This window comes from Rissa tridactyla, chromosome 4 (assembly GCF_028500815.1).
Source record: "Rissa tridactyla isolate bRisTri1 chromosome 4, bRisTri1.patW.cur.20221130, whole genome shotgun sequence".
Lineage (NCBI taxonomy): Eukaryota > Metazoa > Chordata > Aves > Charadriiformes > Laridae > Rissa > Rissa tridactyla.
In genome coordinates, this window is record NC_071469.1 from 2,632,570 (window position 1) to 2,650,874 (window position 18,305).

General features: G+C 46.7%; 2 protein-coding genes and 1 long non-coding RNA gene across 3 annotated transcripts; 1 reads left to right on the top strand and 2 right to left on the bottom strand.

Moving 5' to 3' along the window:
• Window positions 1-1,101: 1,101 nt before the first annotated feature.
• Window positions 1,102-3,003, bottom strand: LOC128908162 (olfactory receptor 1019-like). The gene has a single exon (XM_054197798.1). The coding sequence runs from the start codon at window positions 2,203-2,205 to the stop codon at window positions 1,102-1,104; it is 1,104 nt and encodes a 367-aa protein (XP_054053773.1). The 5' UTR covers window positions 2,206-3,003.
• A 178-nt stretch (window positions 3,004-3,181) lies between these two features.
• LOC128909241 (uncharacterized) lies at window positions 3,182-4,903 on the bottom strand. Its single transcript, XR_008466299.1, has 4 exons — window positions 4,663-4,903; window positions 4,273-4,379; window positions 3,681-3,758; window positions 3,182-3,565 (listed from the first exon to the last, which is right to left on the bottom strand). It is a non-coding gene; the product is annotated as an uncharacterized LOC128909241 (long non-coding RNA).
• A 5,237-nt stretch (window positions 4,904-10,140) lies between these two features.
• On the top strand, window positions 10,141-10,910 carry LOC128909240 (olfactory receptor 5AS1-like). Its single transcript, XM_054200649.1, is given in 2 exon segments — window positions 10,141-10,303; window positions 10,306-10,910. Coding segments are annotated over 2 exon segments (753 nt in total). The 5' UTR covers window positions 10,141-10,155.
• The last annotated feature ends 7,395 nt before the right edge of the window (window positions 10,911-18,305 follow it).

An 18,305-nucleotide genomic window follows, 5' to 3' on the forward strand; every position in this document is an offset into this window, starting at 1 on the left:
AGGTGAAATACGCATCTCCTAAGGTAATTATTCTTAAGTGTGGTGCATAGAAAGACTCTCTCAAAAGTATTTTGAGACCTCTGCTGCTCCTAAGGACTTCAGTTGGTGTGGTGTGGTCTGGCATTCGTTTTGCTAATGAGTAAATATTTGTGAGTGGTGATCCATCATCGTAGATGACATTTTCTATTTAAATCCACAGCTGGGGCTTGCAATTTTTTTTGTTTGTTGGGCTTTTTTTGGTTTTTTTTTTGTTTTGTTTAGTTTTTAAGTAGGTGGGTTTTCTGTACTAGCAATACAAAAATTCTTGCAAACCTCTACAAAGCTAAATTGTCTTCTAGAAACATCACAATTCCATCCAATTGGTGAGCTGTTTTATGAAAGTTTCTGGTCAGCTTTAGTATAACCAATAAAAAAGTCTCTCCTTCAAGACAGTTTTCTTGTCTGCCCACCCCCAGCTCCTGTAGTTACCAAATCTGACTGATGACCTTAAGCCAAAGGTGTCACATAGAATTGATTGCATCAAGCTGTGTCTGATTGCTGAACCTCATCTGGGGAATGCACACGTGTAGCATTCATTAATTTGATCTTAAAACAGCACTGCTCATTGGTAATGTTAAACCTGGCTTCTGCAGACTCGGGCTATGCTGTCAATTGGAAATGTTCCTGGTTTCAAACACATTAGCCCCGATTTATTCTTAGCAAACCTCCCTGAGGACCTGGATCTCCTCTTTGCCCCATTGTTCCCTCTTGAAGATCTGCCAGAAGAGCTAAATAATGTGAGGGATGCTTCTCAATCTGAAAAATACAGCTCCTTATGGAGTGACACAAAGAATACTGTGTATTTAAGGTAGGGGGTGGCCTGTGGGAAAGGAGTGTATGTGAGGCTTTGAGTATAATTAGTGGGTTTAAGGGTAAAATCAGACAGTATAGCCACACTCTGGCAGAGAAGAAAGAAGGCAGTGGCTCACTGTACCTTGTAGCAATGACACGCATGAGCACGTGGGTCCTCATCATTGCTGTCATCTTCTCGCTTTTAGTTTAAATAGTCAGCAGCCAAATGGAGACTGAAATTCATGACTTCCCAAATTTATTTTGTTTAGTTTATGGCACCTCTTTACCGGTTTGATTTCTAAAGGAAACAAGCACTTTTTCTAGGCGTCTCTTGAGAGCATCCTTCACCTCCATGTTCCTCAGGCTGTAGATCAGGGGGTTCAGCATGGGAATCACCAGGGTGTAGAAGACGGACACCACTTTGTCCTGGTCCAGGGAGTAGCTGGAAGTGGGGCGGAGGTACATAAAGATCATAGTCCCGTAAAAAACTGAGACTGATGTCAAATGTGAGGCGCAGGTGGAGAAAGCTTTCTGCCTTCCCTCTGAGGAGCGGCTCCTCAGGACAGTGGTAAGGATATGACCATAAGAGACAACAATGAATATTAAAGTGCTGAGTGCAATAAAAGCAGCAATGGTGAAAAGCACGTGTTCATTGAGAGTGGTACTGGAGCAGGAAAGCTTCAGGAGCGGAGGAATGTCACAGAAGAAGTGATTGATGACATTAGGACCACAGAAGTGTAAACTGAACACTGAGCTGACAAGCACTGTTTGACTCGCAGCAGATATTAGGTAGGATCCCACAGCCAGTTGGACACAAACCTTTTGAGACATGGTGGCCACGTAGAGCAGAGGGTTACAGATGGCCACGTAGCGGTCATAGGCCATTGCAGCCAGCAGGTAGCACTCGGTGATTATGCAGACACCACAAAAGTACATCTGGACCGCACACCCGGGCAGGGAGATGGCTTTTCTTTCTTTGAAGAAGCTCACTAGCATTTTGGGAGCAACCGCTGAGGAATTACCTAGGTCTACCAGAGAGAGGTGGCAGAGGAAGAAGTACATGGGGGTGTGGAGTCGAGAGTCAAGCCTGATTAACGCAATCATGCCGAGATTCCCCACCAACGAGGCGACACCAATCAGAAGGAACAGCACAAAGAGAATGACCTGCAGCTCCCAAATATCTGTGATTCCCAAGAGAATGAACTCACCAACGGTTGTCTTGTTTCTTCCGACCATTCCCTTAATGAACCTGAATCTTTTAAGAGGGAGAAAAATCAAACAAGAGAAGTTACAACTCTGGATAGAAGAACAAGTCATAATGAACGTTGTGCAGGGATGTAGGAGAAGAAAATTGGATGCTGCTTTATATTTCATGGAAACCTAGCCATCTGTTAGTATGCAAGAACTGGATGCTTAACCCAATTCTCTGGATAAACTTGCTGTTCTGCATTTAACGCTTCTGTGATCACAGTCTCAAAGAACGATTACTTTTGTTCCGTTGCTGAGATTGTTCCAGGAAAGAGGAGGAACTTGTTATTCATTCTGATATTTTTTTTTAAATATTTCCTGCTTTGTTCTGTTGTTCAATTTTCTGAAATACTTATCTGTGTCCATGGTGCTCAGGAGGGATAACAGCGTGATTCTGGTTACCTGCTCTGTTGTTATTAAATAATGGAGTAAGAAATTGCTCTCGGCTTCCACGGATGACATTTAAGTTGGCCAATGCAGTTCTGAGAAGTCCTCACAGGAAGATACGCCCAGATTTAAAAAAAAATCCATGTAGAAAAGCAGTTTATGTTAAAAAACAGGTGATAATTTCATTAGAGTTTATTTGCTGATTCCAAACATAACAACTCAAAGGAGAAGACAGTGGCAGCGTAGACATGGACCTTGCCCTGTGTCCCTGAACCCGTTAGTGGTAACGGAGAGTCTGTAAGTCTGTGCTGACAAAAATCACAGAATGATTTGGGTTAGAAGGGACCTTAAAGCCCATCCAGTGCCACCCCCTGCCCTGGGCAGGGACACCTCCCACCAGCCCAGGTTGCTCCAAGCCCCATCCAACCTGGCCTTGAACCCCTCCAGGGATGGGGCAGCCACAGCTTCTCTGGGCAACCTGGGCCAGGGGCTCACCACCCCTAGAGTGAAAAATTTCTTTCCTATTATCTCATCTAAACTTTCCCTCTTTCAGTTTAAAACTGTTCCCCCTCATCCCATGGCTCCCCTCCCTGCTCCAGAGTCCCTCCCCAGCTTTCCTGGAGCCCCTTGAGGGACTGGAAGGGGCTGGAAGGTCTCCCCGGAGCCTTCTCTTCTCCAGGCTGAACACCCCCAGCTCTCTCAGCCTGTCCTCCCAGCACAGGGGCTCCAGCTCTCGGATCATCCTCGTGGCCTCCTCTGGTCCCGCTCCTGTCCTGTGCTGGAATCACACTTGTTTTGTCCAACATTAAGAAAGGAGTTGCGTATAAATTGAAAGAAACACAGGAGCCGGCACTGAAGGCAGAATTCATCTTGCCTATAACGTTACCTCCTTCCTAGGTGGGCAGCTATGTTTGAGGCAGCCCTTCAAGGCTTCATTTAGACATAGAAAAGCAGTAGGCACTTTAAGGCAACATTCATGTAAGGTACTTAAAATGTCTACTTACTTTGGGGTGAGATGAATTGCTTCTTAGAGGTGCTGGTTTCTCATCGCTGCTGATGCAGAGCACGCATTGATTAGGTGAAACGTAGAAGTCTGTCTCTGTAGGGGATAATATTCAGTCAGACAAATCAGACCATCAGACTTTACAGGCATCCTCGACACCAGCGTGTCTATGGGCGAAACTAAGGAAAGAACACTCCAACCTCATGATTACCTTTTTGCTTCTCTTTAGACGTTGGCTTCAAGAAAAATGCTTCTCTTGTTCTCAGATTGTGGTCTTGCTTTGACGTTTCTGTTCAGAGTTCACCAGAAAATGAGAACTGTTAATTGTAGGTGTATTAAATGAATGCTGGAGCTTCTTACTGAAACAACTGAATGTCAGAAATATCTCTTAAGCTTTTTGCATTGTATTGAGAGTAATTAAGAGTGCAGTTTCAGACAGTAACAGCACTTTGACTGATCAGCAGCAACTTGCCGAGCCCAACAGCTTGGCTGCTAATCCTTTTCTGTGTTTTAGGAAATTCTAGACATGTCAGTTGGGCTGTTTGTAGTGACCAACACCACGGTCTGTATGACCAGTTGATGCGGTTAAAAAAATTCTTCTTTTGTGGTAACCCCACATTTCAGGGCTCATCGAGCCAATATTAGAACTCCTGTGGATTCTGGTAGTTTGAGATTAAGAATTAAACACATGGTTGAGTCTTGAACCAACCCTGCATCTGCTGTGACCACAGAGAATGGCTGAATTGCGGCTATCGCGCGTCTGCCCCGGCTGAGGGCACAGACCTCTCTCGAGAAGCACTGACCTGAATGTCATTTGTCACTCTACGTGCAAACTTCCGGGAGTGAGAGTCCAAAAGTCTCCGCATCTTACGAAAAGAAGCCACGTGGACATTCTCAAGCATTTGTTCTCCTGTTTTCCAAAATAAGAAAAAGAATCCAGCTCAGGTCAAAGCAATTGTCCTCTCTATGACTGCATTTATTTTTATTTTTTTTACTTAACTTTTAGCATTCCTTATATGAAAATTCATTAATGAATTTTTTTTTTACTCTTACGTATATGAGCATAGACTGCAATTATGTGCATTCTGTGTGCAAGATTTAAAGTACAGAGTAAGGATAGAGAATAAAACAGTGACATAATTAACACTCTGAGAGATTTTTATAATATTTCAGGCTATAGATACAGTTCCTACCTTGGAAACTAACATTAAAAATGATGCTTTCTTTTCCTCGGGAACAAATGCTGCTAGGAAGCTGGCTGCACAACGGCATTGAGAGAAGCTCTGAGTACAGGATCAAGTAAGGTGGTGGCAGGCTCTGCTCCTCCCCACCTGGTGTTGACTCCCGGTGGGATGGATGCACCATCATCTGGGAATGGGGAGGTCTTCACAATCGACTTTCAAAACCGACTTTCCTTAAGTGCTGGAGATGTCCCGGCGGGATCCCACCGAGTGATGCAATGGTTGCAGTATGCTCAGGTCTTTGGTTCACGAAGACGGAGCTCATTAGGAAAAAAGTAATGTTATGGTTTGAGGAACCCACAACAACTTATTGTCGGTTAGACAATTATTCTCCCACCCAGTGATCCCTCCCCACCCGGGAAGGGGAATCGGGGAAAAAACAAGGAAACCAAGGGGTTGACATATAAACAGATTTAATAGAATAAGACTAAATAATTAACATTAATAATACTGAAGAAGCAATATTGATCCCAATACCAATATAAAATACACAAGGACTATTCCCAGCCCATTCTATCACAGGAATCTGTGGACACCCGGCAGGGACAGCCAATGTGGGACCCTGCAAGCGCTGCGGCTGCGGGAGGAAGGGAAGGGCTCAGGGCTCCGGCACCGGAGCAAGGAATGCTCAGGATGGCAGCCAGCAAGGGGGAGGGAGGGAAGTCCTCGGCAAACTTTTTGATTTATATCGAATGTGACATTCCTGGTCTGAAATAACCCTGTTGGCAGCTTGGGGCAAGTGCCCGGGTCTCGCTCCTCCTCATCCCTGCACCTGGTGAGCTCGAAAATGCTGAGACCTTGACACCCCCATACCACGGCTGGCTGTAAAGTAAATATTTTCATCAATTGGGACACTAGAGTCTTCTAAAAATGAAGTTTTCCCAAGCATTACAAGAGAACTTACTGAAAAGTAAAATTACCGAAAGAGGAATTAATCCTGTGTTGCTCAACCAGGGCAAGTAACGACAGTGAACTAAAACTCCAGAACATAAGCAGAGGAGTCATATTCTTCTCTAGATAATAATTGATTTTTACAATAAGTTGCAGCTTTTGCTTTGTGTTATTCTCCCATAGGTGGCACTTTCTCTCTGGCCACAGACCCTCTAAGTCACGGGGTCATAGGGAGCGACGGGCTGCAGAGGACTGGTGGCCTCAAGAAATGCTCAGCCTTTGTATGAGATCTGGAAGGAGGATAATCATTATTTCAGGTTTTTGCTGGCCCCCATGAAATAATACCAACACAGGCGAGACGAATTCCAGTCCGCATTCTCTTTATTCGATCTAAAGATAGTTCACATCGCTGGCAGTCTTCCTTATCAGACCACTAAGACGTATTTTTGCTGATGTACAGTCTATGGTCATCTGGGATAGTTGATTAATACTAGACACACAACTGGTCCCTGAAATCACAACTGGACCAGAAGAGATACCAAATCCTCTCCTGAATTCACATCAACAATGCCCACGGTAGCCAAAATTAGGATGTTTGTGCTCTGGTTACTTTCTAGGATTTCAGTGATTATTTCTCTCCGTGGATTACAGGAACAGCTTAGAAGTTAGGCTTCGACAAGTAACTTTTAATTGTTTGAGTGACGAACCCCGTACTAAGAACATTAAATGAAAGAGTTACGAATAACAATCCAAACGTGGTCATTTTCCCCTGTTCTCCTGGATGGGCTTTCCCTCATTGCTGCCCTTCCCCAAGCCACCGCATCCGTTACATCCCTGCCACGTGTCGTGGTTTAGCCCCTCCCTGGAGTTTCCGAAGGTCCAAGCACAACCTTGTGCGTTGGATCCATTTTGTCTAAATTCAGCAGCATAAAATAGAGCTATGCAAGCCTAACGTAGCCATCTGGGTTTATTTTATAGTCACTGCAGGGAGGGAGAAAGCAATACGTGCCCTTTTCCTTACAAACTTATTTTACGACGGGATGAGTTGTCCTTTGGAAGGGCCTATTTCTTGCCAATGATAGCTAAAAGAACCCAACTAACTTAGATTAATAACTTTTAGATGCCTAAACCTGATTGAGATGAATTTTCATGTGTTTTTAGGGTTCCTCTGACCTTCGTGGCCTTTTTTGAGGTCTGGTGTTGTGCCCAACGCAAACTGCACGCCATCCAAAGTTGTCCTCATCCTGTTCAGATGTTATTGGAGGCACCGCTGGGAGGAACGGCTCAGGGTCAGATGACGTAAAACTGTAAGACCTTAAGTGCTCGCCTACGAACAGAAATTGCACACAGGAGCTAGACAGAAGGATAGAAAAGGCACGGAATGCAAATAAAGCTTGTTAGTTGGAGAATAAAAATGTTGAAGGAGTTACCCACCTTTCCTCACAGAAAAAGAGGGGTTGAATTGAAAGCCTTTTTTATTGTTTCTGTCCACCTAGATAGCTGCTGGATAGTCTTATTTTATTCATTGTAATTAATATCACAACTCTTCTATGAAAGAACAAGGATTAGCTCTTTTTTTTAAAAAAAAAAACAAAAAACAAAACAACAAAAACGAGTAAGATAACAAGTTAAACTGCTCTAAATCTTCCTCTGGGCGTATAATTCCTGTATTACACAGGGGCTTTAGCAGGTGAGAACCAGCACCTTTTAATTTGAGACGTCATAATCATAACCAAAAGTTCTAATGAGTGACTGAATTCCGTTTTCTAAATTGTCACAATCACTTTGAGATGCATTTGAATTTTTTTTTAATTTATTTTTTTTTTTCCAAAAAGTGGCAGCTTCAAGGCGACGGTGTGTTTTTTTTTATCCCTGACTCCAGATCACAGGTTGGGATTCCATTCTGCCAAAAGGTCCATCCTCATTTCAGCACCGTTTTGATGCTTTAAAAAAAAAAAAAGAGTGTTTCTGGGTTTCCCATCCAAGGAAATATTAGAAGCATTTCCAAAAGAGCTCACAATATCTTCTGAGCGCATCATTTCATGGAAACCTTTCCGCACTGAGACAACCCCGGTAGCATTTTGTTTGTTCTGCTCTTCCCTCGAGAACATCGTGGTCTCCCGTGTCCAAAAGGAAGATATAAAACCTGTGATATTCCCCAAAAGGAACATTTCCGCATCCAGGAAAAAAAACAAACAACCAAATATTTCCCTAGCAGGTAAGTCTCCTAACAAGTAAAATTTCCTTCCATTCAGGGAGTTGTGTAGAAAATGTTCTAAGTCAGTTGCCTTGTCGACTGAATGAATTTCAGATGCAGTAAAGGAAAAGCGTTGCTGCGTTATGATGCAACAAAAGAAAAAATAACTATGGATGTATCTTTAAAAAGAGGGGATTTGGTTTTGGTTTTGGTTTGGCTTTTTTTTTTTTTTAAATGTTTTGCACCTAAATTTTGATCTGGGAACTGAAATCTCTTGCAGGTCATCATCAGAGCCCGTTGAATTGTTAACAGCTGCTAGAATTTCCGTGCCTTAATTTCAGGCCGAAAACAGGAAGAAACAGCCACACGTTGCGTAAGTGTGGAAGATTTTTCAGGGCTGAAACGTTCTTTTTTTTTTTTTTTTTTTTACTTCTCCCAGAAATCTCGCAAATTGCCTGTGTTAGTGTCAAAATCAATTGTAACATTACATGGTCCCTGTTGAACTGGGCTTGGCTGAAAATAAAACCCAACCGAAAGTTTGTGGAACTTGTCACCTCATTCTAGGAACGTAACTGGGGGACCGATGCCACGACCTGAGTCACCCAAGACATTTTCTGGCGTAAAGAGTCACCCCCGCAAAATGATTTGGATTTGAGGATGCACCAAGAATGAAGGACGTTGAAAAAACAAAGCTGTCTAAAACGGGACTCACCTCACTCGAGGGTAACCATCTAAAATTTTGGCAGCGAATTTACATCGGTTTGGTCAGAGTTGGGCTGATTGTTGGACTCGATGATCTGAAAGGTCCCTTCCAACCTGGGCGATTCTATGGTTCTGTACTGGTCGTCCGGGCTTCCTTTCTCCTCAACAGCCGCGCACGTAGCCAGGATACGATGCATCCCACCGACCCCTCCGCGATGGTTACGGATGGAGCTGAAGATGGTGTGCTCAGACCAACCTCTGGAAAGCCAAATACAGGTGAGATCCGTCGCACCTGGAGAGCCTAGAAACACAGCTGGGAGCTGAAACCCTCCTTTCTGAACCCCCAGACTCGACTCTAACCATCTTGGATGCTTTCCTGAATAAATCAGCTTAGATTATTATCTTTTCTTTTTTTTTTTCAGGAACATAGATATTTCTGGTTTGTCTGTGCCTCTGTTCACATAGCGTTGATATTTACAGCATTATTTAACTGACCGGTGTTTGGAATTCTTCTGTTAGATGTCCTTTAGTAATCCTTATATTTCCTGTAAATGTAAAAGTGAGCAAGATACACCTGCCCTGCCTTGAATGTGTCCAGCAGAAACGTGTCTCAACTCTTGGAAAGTTAAGTTAAATTACACGCTTTTTCTGGAAAGGTAAAATTAACACCCAGAATTAATTTTCTAGGGGACTGAGTCTAACTCAAATTCAATTAACAGTTGCAGCCAAAAAAAAAAAAAAAAGAAAAAAAAATTGGGGAAAATTCCTTGGAAAATTTAAGAATACTTGTGTTTGAATATTTAAAACTGATATTCATGGCTTTCCTTTTCATCAATTGCTTAAGAATTAATCAGCCTCAGGAGAATAAACCCACAGAATACTTGTAAGAAATCCCGGAAGGAGATGCAGTATTTTATTTTAAACTCAGTGGTTTTTGTTTGTTCCAAACTAATTACGTCTTTTTGTCAAAAAAAAAAAAAAAAAATCTGCTATGTTCCAGCATTTCAAGAAGTTTTTTTTCCCAGTGTTCAATTTCAGCGCTGCCTCAGAAAGGTCATTATTAACTGTGCCTGAACACCTTACTCGACTGTTCACACAGGTAAATAGCAACTGTTTTACTCAAATAGTGCGTTTTTCCTCAAGTGATATATCACACAAAGTTTCTTCTATGCCTGCACTGTGGTCTAGCTCTTAAATAAAATCCCACCTGAGGATTCTGTGTATATGAAAGGAATGTACAGGAAGGGATTCCACACATAAAGTGTGTCTGTAAAGCTCTCTTTGGATGCCCTCCGAAGCTTTCCTTTCGGTGGGCATCATCTAAGCCACTGGTTTCCCCCTCTGATACTGGGTGAGACGCTCACATTTCCACTACCTCTATCTCACGAAGGTCATAACGTGTTTGTGCGCCGCTCACCCACCAGGACTGACTGATCCCCCGACAAATCTTATGTCTCCACAGCCAAACACATGGTAATGAAATCCCTCAAGAAAACTGCACCGCACCGACCGAGTTCGTTCTCTTGGGTTTCTCCAGCCGTCTGGAGGTGGAGCTACCTTTGTCTGGCCTCTCGCTACTCGTCTACTCCACCACTTTGGTGGGGAACATCGGCCCCATTGCACTCGTCCAGCTCAACGCCTGCCTTCATACCCCCATGTACTACTTCCTTAGCAATTTTTCTTTCTTAGACCTTAGCTGCTCACCTGCCATTGCTCCCAAGCTGATGGTGAATCTGTTAGCACAGCGCAAGACCATTTCTTTAATCGGCTGCGCGACACAGATGTTTCCCTTTGCCGCCTTCGCCGTCTCATTTTGGCTGCGATGGTCTACGACCGCTACGTGGCCCTATGCCATCCTCTTCTCTACACTGTTGCCATGTCCCGCAGGGTCTGCACCTCCATAGTAGCCGGGGCTTATCTCAGTGGGGGTCTGACCTCGCTGATGCACGCGTCTTTCACCTTCACGTTGTCGTTCTGCGGCCCCAACACCATCAACCATTTCTTCTGTGACATCCCCCCGCTGCTGGAGCTCTCCTGCTCCAAGACACGCGTCAACGAGGTCCTCCTCTTCACCCTCTGCGGCTTCATACAAACCAGCACCTTCCTCACCATCGTCGTCTCCTACGCCTGCATCCTCAGCACCGTCCTCTGCGTCCACGGGGCAAACAGGAGGCACAGAGCCTTCTACACGTGCACCTCCCATCTGACGGCCGTCGGGTTATTCTACGGCTCCCTCCTCTTCACCTATTTATGGCCCAGCTCCAGCTACTCGCTGGACACTGACAAAGTCATCTCTGCCTTTTACACCGTGGTCTGTCCCATGCTGAACCCGCTGATTTACAGCCTGAGGAACAAAGAGGTGAAGGATGCCCTAAGGAGAACAGTAGAGAGAAGACTGTTTTCTCAGTGATTTTCCTAGAAGTGAAAAGATATAGAGTGTTTTTTGTGCCATACACAATAAAAATACAAGTGAGGGGATCCACCTGACTAAATGTAGGTGGCTTGTTAGGAATATTTACATCCGAACTAGGCTTATTTGGGAAAATGTAGTCAACTTAGAAGGTGATTCACCTTATCATAAAACAGAAGCCCAGGTGGATGGATCCCATCCCAGAAGGATCTCCATCTCCTCACTCTCCATAGTCTACCACAAATGCAGCAGAAAGTTATATTTTTGCGGTTTACAATTATTGAGACAACTCTCAACCAAGATGTTTTAAAGAAAAGTCCAACTCGGATAACTGCTACACCTGGGTGTGATTGTAGGTTGTTTTCCAAATTTAACACATAATTTGGAAAACTAAAAGATTATTTTTTTTTTGACTTCCCTTACTTGGCAGCCAGCTCTGCCACACCCTCGAGAGAGAGAGGAATCTCATCTGCTCATGATATAGTTTATCGTATTTTTAGGACTGGACTTGTTCAGGTTTCACCAGGCGTCCTTGAAGGTTTTACCACTTCCATATGTTTTTCCCTACTCTGTTTCTGCCTCTGTACCTCACGCCCTTGTCTCTCTTCTCGCAGCATAATTACTTTTTTTATTTCTGCTTAACTGTGTTACAAAATGCTTGTTGATGGTTATGGTATCAGCAGCGTCACAAAACACATACACCGACGTCGAGATATGCTTTTGTAGCGCACTGGTGCCTGTACCCAACAGCTCACTTTGTTATTTGCCTTTTTGGAGGGTTGGAAGAGGAAAAGCGTAGAGCGGTCACACGTGTGGGGAGGAGGGGACAGGACAGGGGACCCAGAACTGACCAACGGGATATTCCATCCCGTCCGTATCACGCTCAGTATAAAAGCTGAGGGAGCAAAGGGCTCAGCCTCTTCCTTCAGTGGCCAGCGCCTGAGGAGGGCTCTGTCTGTCTGCCTTTGATCCTGATCCATTCTGTGACTCTAGGATCCGTCTGTTCCTGAATCGAGATCTAGAATCCAGTTCCCGTCCATCACTGAGTCCAGTCTGGAACTTTCCCAGTGCCTGCCAGCGACGTGATTATCATCGTGGGAGCTAGACATGGTTTTGTTTATATATTGTATATATTTCATTATTTCCTTTTATTACTTTATTAATATTTTCATTACAGTAGTTTAGTTTCTTTTTAAACTCTTAAGTCTCTTTTCCTCTCTCATCCCTCTCTCTCTGAAGGGGAGAAAAGTAAAAGGGAGCATCTGTCCTTCGTTTTAGCAGCCAGCCCTAGCCAAATCCTGACACCTGGGCAGCGGAGCCTCCTCTGTGTCCCACCAGAGGAGTGACCACGCAAACGCTTACCCTGGCGCTTGTGAAATCCTGTCTTGTCACTTGTGGGTGGGTACTCAATACTGGCGTTGTTTGGGCCAGACCGGCTGATGAGAATGACAGATAGTCTCCCCCATCTCTCTCTCCAAAGGGGGGAGAGAAAGAGATGAAGAGATTTATGAGTTTAGAAAAAAAACCCAACTAAACTATTTTAATGAAAATATTAATAAAATAATAATAAAGAAATACGCGCACAGATCGGGATCAAAGGCAGAGGAAGAGACAGAATCCTCCTCGGACACCGGCCATTGAAGAAAAAGCCGCCCCTTTGATCCCTCAGCTTTTATACCGAGTCTGACGCAGATGGGATGGAATACCTCGTTGGTCAGTTTTGGGTCACCTGTCCTGCCCCTCCTCTCCACACATGCGACCGCTCTACTCCTCTACTCTTTTCCTCTTCCAACCCTCCAAAAAGGCAAAGAAGTGAGCCGACCTTGGCTGTTACAGCACCAAGTGTAAGGAAGAGCCTCTCCGCATACCATTCCTTGGCATCATCAGGTCTAATCACTCTGACAGCAAACGGTTTCTGCACAATATGCTGTTAATTTCGAAGACTTCAGTTAGTTAGAAGAGGCTTAGCTTAAAAGTAAAATTCCTGAACAGAAAATTGGTCCTGTTTCACCTCAAACCTGGACAACCACTGACGCACACCACCCTGTCCCTGCCGTGTGTGGGCCGCATCCCCCTCACAGGGCAGCGCGGGGCCTGGCTGCCCGCGGCCCGGCTGCTGTGGGACCCTCACGGGGAGAGCTCGGCCCGGGCGCTGGCGGCTGCTGGGGCCGCCCCCGGCGGCGGTGTGCCGGGCAGCAGCGCAGCCACCAGCCGCCGTCCCCTCGAAGCGGCTCCACGGCCTACGCTTCCCGGCATGCCGCGCGGCGCCGAGGTGACGTCATCACCCCGCGACACTGAAGCCTGATCCCCCACAGCAACGCCGGGCCGGCACCCGGCCGCACTGTGGGGTGCCGAAAAATACCCTGCAGGCCCCCGAGTGACGCTGAGGAGGGGTCTGTACGCCCCGGCCGGTCGATAGCACCCGCCGCGCCGCGGAGGGCTCCCCACAGGCCCCAGAAGCGGTAGTGGGGGGGGGTAAAGGACTTTAGGGACTACAACTCCCAGCATGCTCCGAGGCAGAGACGCATGCGTCCGCCCCTCTCCCGCCCCCGCAGCTCGCTGATTGGCTCCGATAGGAGCCCCTCTGCCTGCTGCGCCCCCTGCCGGCCGCGCGGCGGCAGCGCGGGCCGGGGAGACCCCGGCGGCCGGCTCGGCGTAGCCCGGGGCCCCGCAGGCCCCAGCGGGGCCTCACCGCGGCCCCCGCCCGCCCTTCGGCCCTTCGTCTGAGCCCCGAGCCGGGCCGCAGGCCTGCTCCGAGCCACCCGCTGCTGCCTGGAGGGAGGCCGGGCCGGAGGCTGGGCTGGTAACGGGGCCCGGTGCCTCCCGGGTGGGACGCGGCCTGGTGCCGGGGTTGTTCCCGCTTGCCCGGCCTGGCCCCTCACGCCCTTGGCCCTCATGGGGGAGGGGGTGGCTGCGGGGTGGGTGCTGGCTTCTGGTTCGTGTTGGGCGAGATTATTTGTTTAGCTTAAATAAGTGAGTTTTAATTAGAACAAATTACTCAGGGTTACAATGTGGTGTGATTTGTGCCGTTTGTCCAGCTTTACTGAGCGTGAGTAGCTCGATTTGCCAAAGCCTTTAGGCCTCAGTAGAGTTAATTTTCTTAGTAATTTTCCTAGGAGGTGGTACAGTGCTGTGTTTAATCTTTTAGTGTAAGAAAAAAAATGTTGATAACACACTGATGTTTTGGTAGTGTTTTCTCTAAGTCTGGGACTTTTCAGTTCCCTGTGTAGGTGCCCCATCCCTGGAGGGGTTCAAGGCCAGGCTGGACCGGGCTTGGAGCAACCTGGGCTGGTGGGAGGTGTCCCTGCCCAGGGCAGGGGGTTGGAACTGGATGAGCTTTAAGGTCCCTTCTAACCTGAACCATTCTTTGGTTCTGCCAGAGAGTCTGGGTTCAAAAACCAGAAGATAAGGAGGCTCCAGCCCTCAGCAGAGTCTGCAAATCCACAAGATAAGAGCAGTCAAGATAAGACTCCAAAGACTAAAAGACGTGTGAACAGTGTGTGAGGGGTGGCTGTAGAGATCGCAGGGGTATAATTGCCCAGAGATTTCTGCCCCTGCTGCTGTACCATCCAATTAAATTACTTACTTTTATAAAATCTGACACCTGCGGCTCTGCTGCAGGAAACCTAGGGTTGAGCCTGAAGAAGGAGGAAGCTCCTAGAGTAAGTGTGTGTGTGAAAAGTCAAAAGGAGCACCCAGAGGTTCACGGGAGTCACCCGCTGTGAAGGGACCGTGTTTGTGTGTGGCCACCTGAGTGCTCGGTGGCTTTCTTTGGCCCTGCTGGCTAGTAGAGTGCGCTTGCTTGCTATAATGGCAAGTGGAGGTCACACTGAGCTGGAGGAGCTCTGGGTCATAGGCTTGAGAGCAGGGAGATGCCCCGATGTTACAGGCAGCCTTTGGCAGTCGGAGGAGGCAGAACTGTCACCCAAGATTGTCTCTGCTGAAGGAAAGAAGACTCAGATGAGTTATGACACAGTTGTACAGCTTGAGGAAGCAGAGCTAATGTATATGAAGACCAACAAAGTGGAAAGTACTTATAGGAAAATGAGCTTTCTTGCTTTACGATGACGGGATTAGGCAGGTGTGTTAGCTATGCCCATGGTAATGATACGGGAAGGCACCGCTGGCGGTTGGCAGCTTTCTGTTGTCCTTCCTCCCTCCCCCAAATTTTCTTAAATCTCTGTGTTTTGGGGGGAAGGGGTTGAAATGGGAGGAGGAGGAGTACTGGGAGTCAGGACTAAGTAACTTCTCAGAGTGTTAGCTGTTTACTGTAATCCTGGTGCTGTAAAGCAAGATGGAAAAAGTCGTAAAGGACAGCATTCTTTGCAAGACAACTGAGCTCTGCAATTAAGGCTAAGTGCTGTAACCTTTCACATACCCCCTGACTGGCGGTATAACGCAAGGACAATCCGCTGGTTTTTGAAGGTGAAAAAAGGTGCTTTTTAAAAGTTGCTCTTGGCAAATGAGTAGCACCTTTCTTAGTTGGTTACTGCAGACGTCAGGCGAAACACGCTGCCTGAAAATGAAATGCTATCTCATTCTTAAGAAGGAAGATGAATAAAGGTCACCTGCTGGTCAGGAAGAGATTCTGTCTGCTTCCCAGTTCCTAGCCCTTAGGGCTCAGATGCTTTCTGTAGGTGCTATTGCTCAATCCTGATAATCCTACATAAGAAAAAAGCAGAAACTGATTGAGACAAAAAGGTCTATCTGATTGTGGTTGAGGGTGATATGGGGAAAGGGGTAGAACTTCAGAAGGCACTTCTGAAGGACTTAGTACACGAAAAGAAAGCTTCCTGTTGATCTAAAGTAATGATGGTGTCACTTTCTCGTCCCCTTCCTCAGTCTCTGGTGTTTCTTAGGCTGGATGTGGCTGTAGAAACAGGCAGACTCTCAGTCCCCTTCCTTTTTAGTCTCATGAATTTCCAGCTGTGTTCCTAGCTTGTCAGCTTTGTTATTTTGTGGTTGTGTTGCTGTGATGTGACTGTGGGCCAGTTTAGGCTGAAGTACTCCTTTCTCCTGTCCTGGATCCTTCTGGATCCAGCTGCTTTTCTGGCCTCTAGAGCAGAGCAAGAAGGTATTGAACCCTTTCCACCTGAGGAAGTTTGTAATTACCCAGGGTGTTACAGGCAGGACTGGTGATGCAAAGGAGAAGGGTCTTCAGGGTCTTCAGTAGAAAACACTGGAAGTGGATGTTCTTTCCTTTGCTAGGCTGACAACCATGATCCACCCCGTTCATAGAATCGCAGAATGACAGAATTGCCTAGATTGAAATGTTCACATTTACAGGGAGGGAGGTAGACCCTAGTGACTCCAAAGTATATGAAAAGATGAAGAAAGCAGAGAGTAAGCACAGGCTTTTCTTAACGAGTGAGTTTCTGGGCAAATAAGCTAGAGAAATGGTGGAGATCTTCTGCAGGGCCTCATGTGCTGCCCTAACTCCGTGGCTCAACAGCAGGACCAGCAAATAGCACTTGTTTACTGTTTGGACCAGCCATAATTGCTGGCAAAGTGTACCTGGGCAGGTCTGGCTCATGGGGTATCTTCGATCCAAAATTGTTTTTTAACAGGGCCTTTTCCTTGTCTGCGGATCTGCCCTGACCGATCGAAGAGGAGCGTGATAAGACTGGGAGTTAAATAAGCACAAGGTTTTATGGCAAATCCGTTTGACCCTTGCTTCTGAAAGTGAGGCACTCGGGATAATGAGTAAGCCAGGGCTGGGCAAGGACCTGGACGTGACACAGCATCTTCTCCAGGGAATCTCAGCCACAGTGAAGCTACAGGGGCAGGGAAAGAAGTAGGAATTGCCAATATCAGGTGGTCTTCACTGCTAGTTATGCCTCGCTGTGGCTAGGGATACAGTCGGTTATGATTTCCAGTAAAAGGCTGATAGCTTTTTTGCATGGTCATGCTGAGCCAGTTCACACAGCTCAACTTGGCTGACAAAGTTTCCTGGATTAAGTAACAATGCTGCAATTCTGGCTAATTCTTCTTCCCAATCAGAAATTCTGTTTTACACGGTGATCTAAGTAACATCCACATGGTTTAGCATCTGAGCCACTCCCTCCACCATCCTGTTGTTTTAGCTGATGTCAGCCTGTTGCTCAATCTGCACCTCCTGACTGGAGTCATGCTTTGTAACTCATTACAGCCACTTCCCTTTTGGGCCTGATTTAACATCTTCTGGACAAATTCTAGGTGTTATGCCTTTGCCGTTTCAGCACAAACTGAGGAATGGCGGTCTGTGAGCCGTCTCCTCGCTGTCTCTCATCTCCGTCTGCCCCACGGCACCGAAGGTCCTACCCCTGCCACTGCAGTATGCTCGGTGCCTCACTGCCATCGGCGCGTAGCACAGCCCTGCACCGCCTGACCCCTGTGAGCCAGGCTGCGGTTGCCTCCTGTTTTGTTGTTGCTTTTTTTCTGTCTTGGCTTGCACACTCACGCTGGGAACTTTGATTTCATTTGCGGAGGTGTTCTGGTGGGATCGTGACAGCCAGCAGAAATTCAGGTGGCTTGTCTAAACAGGAAGTTACATGGACCAAATTAGGCACAGGATTTACAGCCCATGCAGTTTTGGGAACCAACAGCTTGGCCACAGCAGGTGTGAGGAAGCACCCCCTGCTTTCAGGAAGGCTGTACACTCACTTTCTGGCTGTGGCTTTTGAAGCAGTTCACTTCTGTCTTCCCCCACCTTCTGCTTCCCATTGCTCCGGAGCTTGGCCAGCACCCCTCATCCACCTCAGCATGAAGGCATAAGCTGAATGCTTGAACCGATCGAGCAACCTGCTGTCCTCCCACCCTGCGCTTGACTTTGGAGCTTGTTAGATTCATCCACTGGCCGAGCCAACCCTAGAAACTGGCCAAAACTGGTTGATTTTTCCTGTTTTCTTCTAGGTTCATGAGCTGAACTGGCCTGTGGAGACCCTGATGACCACTGAATCTAGTGTGGGGTGAGCAGGGTGGCTGGAGACAGGCAAAAGAGGACAATAAGGTGTGTGGGGGTGCGTGTGTGTTTGAGGAATGCAGTCTCCCCTTTTTGACAGCCTCAGGCTGTGGGAATGTTTCAGCTGCATGGCGTAGCTTTACTCCAAGCCTACTGCTGTCCTGCGGGTGGCTTTGCAATGGCTTTTAGAAGCAGCCAAGAGCATCAAACAAAAGGCAAGGAGTCCAGCCTGTGCTAAATAAGTGTGGCGTGGAAATCTTTTTTTTCTTGTCGGACTGGCAAGTTCCTGATTTGACTGGTTTCAGTCTTGGTCATCACTGCCTATTTAAACAGGTTTTGGGCAGTGTGGCCATGCATGACTGAGCAAGCCTACTCATAACCTAGAGCAACTGAGGGGAGGGACTGATTCCTTAGACCAGGCAAAGAATTCCTCCGGCTGTCTAAATTCTGAAATA